The sequence below is a fragment of the Corvus moneduloides genome, chromosome 1 (genome assembly GCF_009650955.1).
Source record: "Corvus moneduloides isolate bCorMon1 chromosome 1, bCorMon1.pri, whole genome shotgun sequence".
NCBI classification, from domain to species: Eukaryota; Metazoa; Chordata; class Aves; order Passeriformes; family Corvidae; genus Corvus; species Corvus moneduloides.
The window spans coordinates 112,919,244-112,931,493 of record NC_045476.1 but is presented as its reverse complement, the minus strand read 5'-3'; the positions used below and the strand labels follow the sequence as shown (position 1 = coordinate 112,931,493).

Genomic DNA, 12,250 nt, shown 5'->3' with positions numbered 1-12,250 from the left:
AAAAAAAAAAGAGGCAGGGAATTGAACATCATCTTTTTGACAAGCGAGGTAATTGCGCATCTCATGAAACTGTAACTCAAGACAGAGAGGTTACAGTATCTCTGCTTTCCTGTTGACGCAATTAGTCTTCCCCGAATATGACAGTCATGTTTAAACTCAATCTCATGAAAGAAAAAAATCTTTAACACATAATCATTATCATTCATGGCTCTACCTTGGTCACTTCCAAGGGCAGTCTATGGTATCAGCTTAGAAAGAAAAGGTGACTTTGTGTCACGAAGGAGACTGTGTTTGTTACAAGAAATGTTTGACACAATCAGGAACAAAAATCTTTAATAGGGTCTCCATTCCATGAATTTATTTCAGTGAACAGGACTTGAGAAGTGGTTATTAGCAAGGAATTCTCTCTAAGAAGTGACTTCCTAGAAGACCAAAATTTCCCACCTTCTGCTAAGAACTGAGTTCACATGATAAATAATTTAGTTTTTCTCTACACATGCTAACTTGACCATATAAATTCATCACACAACCCACACAAGACCAAAGCATTCACTCATTTTACATATACTCTTGCTTCCCTGTAGCAAGAATATCCTGTAGCAATGTTATCTCTTCTAGAGGTATCAGTTTCATTGCTGTAGCTCACAGCACAGCCACTTTTATGAACATACATAAACTGAATAACCTCTTAGATTTGAAAGTTCATAGCTGGTTCACCCTAACATGTGAAAAAGTTATGAACTTTTGTACCTACTGAGTATTAAAAACATTGCTTATAAGCAAAGTAGCTTTTTATGATCCAAGTCTTAATGTAAATGTTGTTTTGCACATTGCAAGTAAACCAAATTAGATCAAGGTAATAAACTAATGCAGTTTATTGCTTACCAGGCTGCAGCTCAGCTTTTAACGTAATGGTTGACTTTGCAAGATAAACATGTTATATAAAAAGGTTCAAACATTAGCAAGAAAATGATCAAATAGAAATGAAGTGTCACTATATACCCGAGAAACATGTCATTTTATCTCAAATGTCAGTAGAACCCCAGCTGGGAGATTTTTAAAATCTGGGGGTTAGGATTGGGTTTGGGTTTTGCTTGGCGTTTTTGTTTGTTTTCCTTAAATTTTACTGTGTATTGTTGGAAAACTTGTGGCAGACAGTACAGAGAGAGAGGCACAGTATGAAATGTCATTGTGTTAATTCTTGCAAATGCAATAGAAATATCCCAATCACAGAACAACCAGTAAGACAAAGTATTTCCTTAATAACATGCTCTATTTCATGCTTAGTAAATATTTATTAAACCTCATTGCCTTGAAAGCAGAGAGCAGTATGCCTTCATAACCTCCTATAAGAGCCTAAAAAGCATGCTGATTTCCAGGTTTGCAGTTCGGGACAAAAGCTGGATGGAAAAGACAAGCTAAGAAAGGCAATGCAGTAATTTTTCACGATACTGCTTAGCTTTTATTTCTTTTGATATCCAGAATCTGTACATTGCCTGATGCAGTGAAACTCTGGAACTCTGCATAAAAACTGAGGTTAATGCAGCTCACTACTGCTTACTCTTCTCAGATAGCATATTCAAAGGCTATGAATACCTGAGGTATCAAAGTAGAAACATTTTTTGTGACTTCTGAGGCTGCAGAGAGACTGATTTTTGAATATTGATGCAATACTACCTAGTTTGCAAAAGTTTTTACAGCTGAATATATTACTACCACTAAGCTAACTGCAACTGTAATTGGAATGAGAGAAAAAATATCTCTGTCATATCATGAAAATAATTTTTTTTCTGGCAAGAAGCCATTGCACTGCCAAAAGTAGAAACTGAAACTGCTTTGGTTTTTGAACTTTCTTTTTGTGAGAGGGCACAAAAGTAAAAACAAAATAAGAAAAATATCTACTTCAGAAGTTCAGTAACTAAAATTCTGTGCCTCCATTTATAAAATACTCAAATCAATTCAACTAAAATTAACCCTGAATATGCTGTTTGTCTTCCTCATGTTACAGCAATGGCTCTCAGAAATTATGATTAAACAGTGCTCCACCTCGGAGTAACTAATATGCTCGATATGACAGACAGACAAATTTTCAAAACTCGTTACCAGAAAATGCTTACATTCGCATAACCTGAGCAGGAGGTTTTGTGGGTAGGAATTATATCTCTGTAACATTAAGAAAGATGTTATTTTGGCTGCCACTAGACCAACATGTTTTAACTTTTTTTTTTTTGTTATCCAGTAATATCCATATACAGGTGCAAGATATAATCAAAAGTCTGTCCACAAGAGGTGTTTTCTGTGCACATGGAGAACCACTTTACTAATGGTAAACTGCATTTTTTTTGTTCTTAAAGCAAACACCTTTTATACAAGTGGACTCATATGAACATGCATACTACAAGTGTCTAGTTCAACAAGAGAAAAAGAAAAGTGCAAGTTACTCAAAGGCAAGCTATCAGATTGCTCTAGAGAGTTACAGCTTTAGAGGGCATGAATTTTAACTGTCACTGCAAAAAAAGTTACTTAAAAGTAGATCTTAGCTTACAGGAGAGTAGATATTCATACATCCCATTTCTTTTGAGATACATTTGGAGGATTAAAATATGTCTAATGCCACATGATGTAAACAGCAAAGACATTGTACTTGTTTCAAGAGATTAGGTAGAACAAAATAAAAAAAACATGCAGAGCAGCAGTTTGCCTCAGTTTATCTCATTTTGCTTATATTTGCATACATATAAGTTTATGAGGCAGAAGCTTTCCTTAAGCAGAGGAAATCTTTAGCAAGTGTATTGCTAGTTTATATTTTGTACCCTGAGAAAACTGGGGGAAAAAATGATCCTGCCAAACAGGACCACTGTAGCATCAGGTCTATTCAACAAAAACATCTTTGTTCCCAAGTAAAGATTTTAATTAGGGGTTTAAGATTGCTCCTAGTACTGCACAGAGCAGCTATGGAACATAACGGGAAACACAGTAAGTCTGTTGAATGCCTAATTAAAGTATTCCACATACTATTAAATATAGGCAGCCAATTTTTATATATTTAGCAGTAAGTCTGTCAAACTCACCAAGATTCCAGAAGGAACCTTTTCATGGGCAGCAACATCACTTCTATTTGAGTCATCTTCAAGAACATCCTTTTCTGAGTTATGCATCTCAGAAAGCAGAAAACTAACTTTACACAATACAGGTAGATGCAAAAATTACAGCCATAACAGAATGTTGTAGCAGCATTTCTTCTCATAGAAGCAGAACAACTATGTAAACCTTCTGGTCTCTTAGAGGAAACTGCTTGGTATACATTCCCACGCAGAATTACTGCTAAAAAGGAAGTGCTTCTTTAAGAAAGCTCATACAGAAACTCCCTCACCAATAGGCTTTGCTTGAAATGTCCCAGCCCCCCTGCACGCCCTGAGATAAGTAACAACATGGGCAGACTTTGCCATATGTTTGCACTGATAGGTGATGATCTTGGTTTGCATCACATCACGTGACTCCAGCTGAAGCTTCCACGAAAACAGGGATTTAGTTAATGATTCTTAAGCAAAGTCTACATTAGCTTGCTTGGAGACTTTTCACCCACTGTTGCAACTCCACCACTGGCAGCAGCACTCCAAGTCCTGGTTCAGCCTAAGCCAAGCCTGCCTACGCGCTGCTCCCTCTGCTGATGGCGTCACTGGGGCAGCCAGTCATGTTTGATACAGCAAATTTCACAACACTTCGGGGTCTGGTATTTGTGGGCTTTTTTCCCTCCTTCTTGAAATTGAAATTACATAACAATAGTAAAGAGACAACTGACCTGGTGTCAAGTTTATATTAAACCATACAAAACCCATGCACACCAAGATGAACATTTGTTTTCTTGGGGAAATTGTCTTGCTTTCTTCAAACTGAACTGTAAAGCAGCATAATTTGAGTGTGTGGACAAAACATACAAGGTTTTTAAATAACTAGCTCCATGACTCAGAATAAGAATTAATTTTTGATCTGAGGAATTCTGAAATGTCATTACTCATCTAAATAATATAACAGGTGAAATAACTTGAGGAAGAGTAGTAGTATAAGGAAGCAATTCTGTCCCAGAATGCAAGACCTTCTCTGAGGACCATCAATATTCCCTCAACACAGACGAAGTCTCATTACCCTAAACCCATGCATCTCCTTCCCACACTCACGGGGTTACAATGTGTCTGCTCAGAAGATTGTCAAAGATTTCTTCTTGAATTACAAGCTTAAAAAAAAATTAATCTAGGACCCTACTACTATTCCTCCTCTAAGTTTTGTAAATTCATGTAGTAGCCCTTCATGCAAGGACAGTGAACCACATTATAGCATGCAGCTAAACAGCTTGTAGGTTTCCAGAATAATTAATGAACTACACTCAAGGCCAAAATGAACTACACTCAAAATGAACTGCACTCTCACTGCATCAGTGTCAATGACAAAATCCTAAACTGAGTGTTGGGACTGCTATGCCTGCAGTAAGGTTGCAATACACGGCTACTATCTCTGAGCCCTTTTCTAAACATTGAGTAAGTTCGTATCTGGCTCGTCACAGGAAAAACGAATGGGTTTTTCAGCAAACATGACAAGTATTTTCATAGAATATTAAGAATTACTAGAAACACTCAATTTCCCCTTCCTGTTCATCATTCCTTTATCTTGTATGTTCCATTAAAATACAGACTAAACCACACAGTATTTATGAGAATGAAGCAAAACTCACAAGCCAGTGCTTCTTTTCAAACACTATTGACTTCATTTTATGTTGGGGTTTTTTTCTGTGACACCTATGCTATTTCAATATCGTTTAGTATTTCAGACTGACATTATTTTCTTCAAAGCTTATAAAAGTGTTTTAGACAACAGCCTTTCTAGAATACAGATAAAATTGTTATCACTGCATGAAGGTAAGATTTAGACAGGTAAGCCGTCTAAGCTTTGCACATTTAGCTTCACTCCCTCTTGTCTTTTATTTCTCAATATTAATAAGCTAAGTAAAATATAATTCCTGCTGAGTAAGTTTAAGCACTATGTTATTTACTTACAATTTGCACAGGAAAATTAGCTTTCATTTTGAAAAGCAAATACCTCAAATTTGGAAGTCTTAGAAGCAATGTTTTCCATGCAACCTTAATGAAGCTCTGTGCTGTAGGTAGGTTTTCCTGTGGCTCAGTCTCAGAAAGCACACATGAGTTTTTTCACTAGACTCACACAAGTTAATAATGCTGACAAAGATCATTCACCATCCTGTGTTCTTTCTTTGATGCGCTCTTTGTGGGTCTACACATTTTATCCTCTCGCTCATTAGTCAAAATCCCTGATGGGAAGTATGATTCCATTTTTAAAACATAGTTTTCTGCAGCAATCTTCATAATATATTCAATTGCATTTCATTCAGTTCTACAGCATCTCAGGGATGCAGTATTTTTTTCACCTATGCAATGAAAAATTCAGGCCAGATTAGGCATTAAACATGCAGAGGGGTTTAGCACATTTAGAACTTGATTTTTCAGATTTTCCCTCCTTTTTTTACATCTTTGCATATTCAAAACACTGCCTCAATAGGCTACATTTGTAGTTGCAGATCAGATTTCTTTTTAATGACCATCTGGGATATGTCAAAGTCTGACTGCCTGTGAAAATGACATTTAAGTGATTATTGGATTGTACTGTATAGGAACCATAGAACAAATGCCACCAGAAAACCACTACAGGACGTTTCCCCAGCTTTCATCAGTGCACACTGTTCTGAGTTCTGGAAGGAAGGAAGCACAAATCCTAGACATAGTTTCCATCAGCACACTATCCCAATTCACTCAGAGATCAGAATAAATATGCCAGGACAAATGAATGGACCAAATCCTTCTCTATTTAACATGTCCTATATTTAACATAGATACGCCAAGTATGGGACAGCCTTTGTTCATGTTCCAATTGTCTCCTTCACCCCATCCTGTCACACATGATTTTACTTACTATTCACCAAGAATTAAACACCGCAGTTCTCAATGTCAGGATGGGGTGTGACCATTCTTAGTCTCACAGCCCATCCTGACACTGAAAAAGATCCTTTCTCCACAAGGCTCAACTCCAGTTCCAAAGTTCCAACACTTCTCTATTTTCATGCCCTTTTACACTTTGCTTATTAGGTGCAAAAAAAAAAAAGTGGACGAGTTGCCAATTCTCCTACACAGATTGCAAAAACCAAACTGGGGCTGAAAATGCTTTTCTGTGCCCAAGTTCTTGGTCCCAGTCCTGGTCTGAAACATCTGCTTACTGAGACTGGAAAAAAAGCTCTGCTCATTCCAGACTGTGCTAAAACACATTCAGTACAACATCTCTGATACTTTTAAGGGCAAAAGTCTATCCATTCTCTATATGAGCCTTTAAACCTAATTCAAAGGTTATTAACTTTGCTAAAATAAAATATACCTTGACATGACTAACAGAAGACATACTGAATGAAGATTATCTGCCTCAGATCCCTTCTGAAAGGGACACATGAATTTTTCTAAAAGAAAGCAGCTAGAGTTTTTCTTCTAGTAGAGTGGAAAAACACCATCAAGTGTCACTTCTTATTAAAAAAAAAAATAATACGCTTGCAAAGAGTTTCCATATAAAAGCTGAAGGTAGCTAAAATATAACTTGGAATTAAATTTTCCATTTTAGCAAATTACATGCAACTAAAAATGAAATTCTGTTCAACAATGTTGAAAAATACTAACAGGCAGTACTACCTGCTTTTACCTGCAATTCCCAGCTGTTCAAAAAATGAAGAAAAAGCCCTATCACAAGTAATTAGAGCAGATACAAGAATTCAAGCAGTTAATAGACATTAGAGAAATACTAGTGATACAACAGTAATGTATTGTTCACTAAACTGGTAGTTAAAAAAGAATAAAATCAAATTCGTTTTCCACCTATGATGCAACATGGTAAATTCAATGCTTTCAAGATCTCCCGTCACATGGAATCAAAAGCCATTCTAATAAAAATATTTTTCAGTGAAACTTAAGTACTTTTTTATCACAAGGGGAAAAAAAAACATAGCAAGAAAGGAAATCCACAGTTTATTTGGAGTTGGTGCTTTTGTAACTGTGTCAACAGTTATATCAGTATGATCTGCTATGAATCAGCTGATTTCAGTGTTACAGTATCTGTCCTTGTATTCATTTGAGCATTTTCTTTTTTTTTTTAAGTTACCCTTTTTTTCTGTTTATGAAGGAACGTCAGTGAAGACAAAGAATACTTTAAGAATTCCTAAACTGAGTTTTACTGGTAAAATGATCAGTTCAATCAAAAACTTAGGTTACACATACACAAAATATTCTTATGCATGTGGAAACCTTAACTTCTTTCAAGGTACTGGAAAAAGTAACTGGCTAATCCAAGAGTGTAGCCCTTTGGAATCTGTATGGGCATATCCCACCACCACCTGCCAACCTTGACATATGCATTTCCAATAACACAGACTCTTCTACAGCCACATCATCCTTGGCTGAACTTATTCCCAGACACGTAACAGAGAAACCAATGCTTCTGAATAGAAATTCTACCAATCTCATTTTTGCATGAGATGAGAGAAAGCAGATTGAAGCTTTTCCTGTATGTTTCTAGAAAGCACTAAGCATTTCCTTAATAAGCAATCCAGCAATCCCTTATCTTTGTTTTCTCCTTCTAACAACATTTCTTTCCAGGTGCTGATCTGCCCCAAGTGTATTTAAATTTTCTTGCAGCCTACCAGGGTTTAGGAAGTCAAAGCAAAAGAACACAGCCACATGTGCACGCATGAAATCTATCTACATCTACTCTATTAGCGGCAAATAATTTGGTTACATTTAGAATGGATACATGAATATAAGATTTGAGACTAATACAAACCTTCAGGTCGCCAAGAACAGAAATAATACTTATTCTGAGAAACACATATATGGAATATCTAAAAAGCTCTAAATATTCAATATATAAACAAGATCTATCTCCATATTGTTGAACTCATGAACATATACCAAAATAAAGCAATATCCCTAAATTTAATCGGCATATAAAACTTGGCTATATTATTAACAAATTGGATAAAAATGCTAGTCTTCCAGAATTCCCACACAGAGGTATTTACATGAGATGTTGGGAAGAGAAAAATTAGATACAGCTGAGCAAAGTGGCATATGCTTACTCTTTCAGCAAACCCAATCCACCTGCATTATTGAGTTGTAATGACCACAGAGGTCACATCTGGCCAAGGGATCTGTTCGCCCCTAGCACACAGCAGTGTGTCTGCACTGTCTATACAGGACACAACACACCTCTGAAGTGGCCTCACAGATTTCCTGTTTGTGTTAACATGCACACTTTTTCCTTCGGGGAATGAATGGCTTTAAGTCACCACCAAGTACTTTTCTTCTTTAAATCACTGTATTTCAGTTCACATCACAAACTGAATTCTAGTTAGCCCAGTGAGAGTCAATTACTTCCATTTCTAATGGAATCGCAGCTACAATTCATTATCCAAAGCACTTATCTGAAAGAATTTTGAAACGAATCCTTTACACATTTCCTTTAAAAGGCTTTTCATAACCATCAATTCAGAAGTGTATTTCCTGAGGAGACAGTTATGCAATCTAAAAAAAGACAAGTAAACCTAGATTCACAGCCTGAGACCAGCTTAGCTGGCTTCAGCCACATACACCAACAGAAATACACCACCGAGTACACTGCAGACTTTTCTATTATTACTTTGCATATTTACATTTCTGGTATTGAACTGAAAGCACTTTGGATAAAGAAATGGGCCAATTCATCAGCTAAAAATCTCATCTGTTCACTCAGTGCATACAGAAGCAATGAGGAAGTGTCCCTCAGTCTTGGGAAAATGAGTGACTCAGAACAACTTCTGACAACTGATGTCAAATTATGTTAGTGCAAAGGTGAAAGAAACTGGTAAAAATAAAATATTCAGCTAGGAAGGGGACGCTAGCACTCTTTATTTGATAATTCCCTTGTAAATGGGAATAATTCCCTTGTAAATGCTTGTAAAGTACAATAAAAAAAACCTCCAAGAAGTGTGCTTAAGTTTTGTCCTCAAGCAGAAAGACAATCTGACTTAGCATGACAGTTTCATACTAAATCAGTCTGCCTGCCCAAACTGAAATGCAAGCACTAATGTAACAACCAAGATGAGAGAGCAGCTAGGCAGATTAAATTCATTTTTAAGTGCCACATTCTTTGCAAAAGCAGCAACATTTTTTACTATGCTTAAAGTGGGTTATTCTATTTACAATTGAAAAACCCTGCTCTGCTTGCCTATGTAACAGTGAGAGATGTCCAGAGATGGCATCTTTGTGTAAAACCTTAAATTGTAACTTCAACAAGGTCATAAAGAATATACTTCAGATAAAAAATCACTGGGATATAGTATGCCACAATGCTGTGTTCTCAGAATGTGCCCAGTATGGGATGAAGACATCTAGTATATATGCTTTAGACTTCTATTTGATCACAAACGTATCACATACTGTTGTGTATAAGCCTGAAAGCTTTTTCACTGTGGAGATCTGTAACATACAGCACTGAATCTCGCACCAGAAAGTGTCCTTTCATCCCTTTTCAGACAGTTACATAGAACGTATTGCTAAATCATGATATAACCAGCGATTAAAAGTTATTTCATACATAATCCAAAGCTATTTTACAAAAAAAAATTCCAATTTGTTAGAAAGTCTAACTTAAGCACAGAGATTCAGTGTTCATACAGACCATGAGAAACTGTTTTCCTGTGTGCTGTGATCTTGCACTTAAGATGCAAGACTGGAAAAAAAGAAAATTGTAAACTAGACTATTAACCCTGTGACCATCTTCCAGAAAGACAAGCAACAAATGTAACTAATTTAACCTCTGGCTTTGACAAAGGTTCCCAAAGTGGCTTTGAACAAAATCCTTTCACCTCTATCTGATGTAGGTTGCAAATGCTCTGAGGCAGAGACCAAGTCATAAAGCATGCAATGCAAAAACGGGCTGCTCAGGAGCCTCAAGGTACATAAAGGAGGTGTCAAGTGCCCTAAGTGCAGTTTGGATTTCCCCTTAACTGATCAAGACTTCATGAGAGTGGAAGGAAACACTGGAGGTAGGACAAAAAAGATATAAAATTCACTGCACTGCAAACCTGAAACATTTTAAGTGGATGTCTTCCAAGTAAACAATAACAAAGAATTATACTTACTTTTGCAACAACCCAAAATATTAAATACCAAGAATAAGATGAAGTATTAAGTACCAAGAGTAAGTTCAAACACTATCTCTGTTACAGGCCACTAAAAAATTCAAATGTTTTGACATGCTTAACTAGAAAGTTATGATACAAGCTTAAAAATCAATACTGTAATTGCTGACGAGAGCCATTCAGCACTACCCTAGTTATTCCTACTGCAACTAAGAGTAATACCAGATAATACAGCATTTCAGTCAAAGTTCCTGGCATCCTGAGATCATTTAGGAACCTTTCAACTTTAGCTTATCAGTTTAATAGTCTATTATATAATAGAGACATGTTTTTACAGAGCACCTCACTTTACACCACTCCAGTAAAGAGATCTTCCTAGATTTTTGTAAGAGATGGCAAAACTCTTTACATTCCTGTATGTTCTGGGATGCAAAGAAACTACAGCAGGGGGTAGGCGAGAAGGCACAACTCTTGGCCCTGGCTGGAGCTAGCTGCCTAGTATGGATACAAAAAAAAATTGTTTATGTATCCACAAACTGATCAACATTCCTACAGTTTTAAAACAAAAAAGAAGACATTTTGTGACTTACAACTTTCCATTACAGCTAATGAATACCCGTACATTTTTAAAATGTACATAACACTGTAAATTTTTTTCTATTTTCCAAACGTTAAGTGCTCGGTATGCAAAATTATCCCAAGAAATGCTTGTAAAGTACAAAAAAAACCCCAACTAACTAAAGAAAACCGAAATAGACCCCAAGGAGTTGTACTTCAGTGATTCTTGTGGGTTCCTTACAACCTGGGATATTCTATGATTCTAAGCACTAAATTCTGTAAGGTTGTCTGTCATCTTCTCTGACAGTATCCTGAATAATACCACATACCATTATGGTATATGGCTAACAAATTATTTCTTGTAACAACAATGGAATTTCGGTTGGGGGAGAAAAAAAAGAAGTAACCAAATGATGTGCACGTACAAAGTGCAGCCACAACACAGGTATATTTATGACATCATTTTGCTGGATGAAAATGCACAGCTTTACACAGCATACTGCCCTGCTCCATCAAAAATCATTGATGTACTCAGTATCCACTTCAGGAGAAGAAAAACGCAGTTCACACATATTAAACCAGACGCACACTTGGCAAGAACCCAAAGAGAAGCACACAAAAAAATGCGGGCAGTGTAGTTCCACTTCAGACTCCCCACACCAGAGGGACAAACACGGGAGGCAGAGGCGGAGCGCCCCGCCGGAGCGAGAGTCCCCTGCCCGAGTGTGAGGGGAAGGCGCCGGGCGGCGAGGCGAGGCGAGGCAGGGCACGTATCCCGGTGTGCCAGAGCGGCACCGCCAAGCCGCGCCGGGAACACCGGCGCTCCCGGGCGGTCCCGCCACCCCCGTGTCGCGGAGGGGCGGCAGCGCCGGGCGCCTCCCCCACGCCCGGGCTGCCCAGCCGCACACCGGGCAGCCGCGGCACGGGAGGGGGTGCTTCCCCTTCGTCCTGCCGGCCTGGGGCAGCGTCTGGAGCGCTGGCAGCGCCGGCCGGGCGGCCCCGCTTCCCAGCGACGGTTCTGGGGAGGTTCTCACGGTTCTCTGCGGAGAGGGAGCCCGGGCTGGCAGCCGGGGCAGGGCCTGCGCCGCCCTCCCTTCCTCCCGCTCTCCCCCCTTCCCTCCCTGCCCGGCGGCCGCCCGGGATCTCTCGGCGCCGCCGCCGCCTGTACCCCGCACGCAGGCAGGGACACCTCGCGCCGAGCCGACCCGGCGACAGCGGCCCCTTCCCGCTTACCTCGAGCGAGGCCCGGCGGGAGCCGGCGCCAGCCGAGGAGGGACGGACGGTGGCTGTACGGATGGATGGAGGGAGGGAGGGAAGGGAGCGGGGAGCCGAGGGAGCCGCGCCCGGGCGGGTGCGAACTGCGCCAAGCGGCGGCCGTTGGCGCAGCGCGTGCACGCCCGCGCGCGCTCCCGCTGGCGGCGGGGGCGCGCCTGGCCCCGGGCGCCACGTGACCTTGGAGCGGCGCCG

General features: G+C 39.3%; 1 protein-coding gene across 4 annotated transcripts in view; it reads right to left on the bottom strand.

Moving 5' to 3' along the window:
* The window catches only part of LPIN2 (lipin 2), a 44,816-nt gene extending 32,627 nt beyond the window's left edge, over nucleotides 1-12,189 (bottom strand). For 3 of the 4 annotated variants that reach the window (XM_032122950.1, XM_032122970.1, XM_032122961.1), the window contains exon 1: nucleotides 3,072-3,394. In XM_032122950.1, coding sequence (XP_031978841.1) covers nucleotides 3,072-3,158 — 87 coding nt within the window. In that variant the 5' untranslated portion in view covers nucleotides 3,159-3,394. Of the gene's footprint in view, nucleotides 1-3,071; nucleotides 3,395-12,016 lie in introns of those variants that run through there. The other variant, XM_032122980.1, reaches the window with a different exon arrangement.
* Nucleotides 12,190-12,250: the final 61 nt, after the last annotated feature.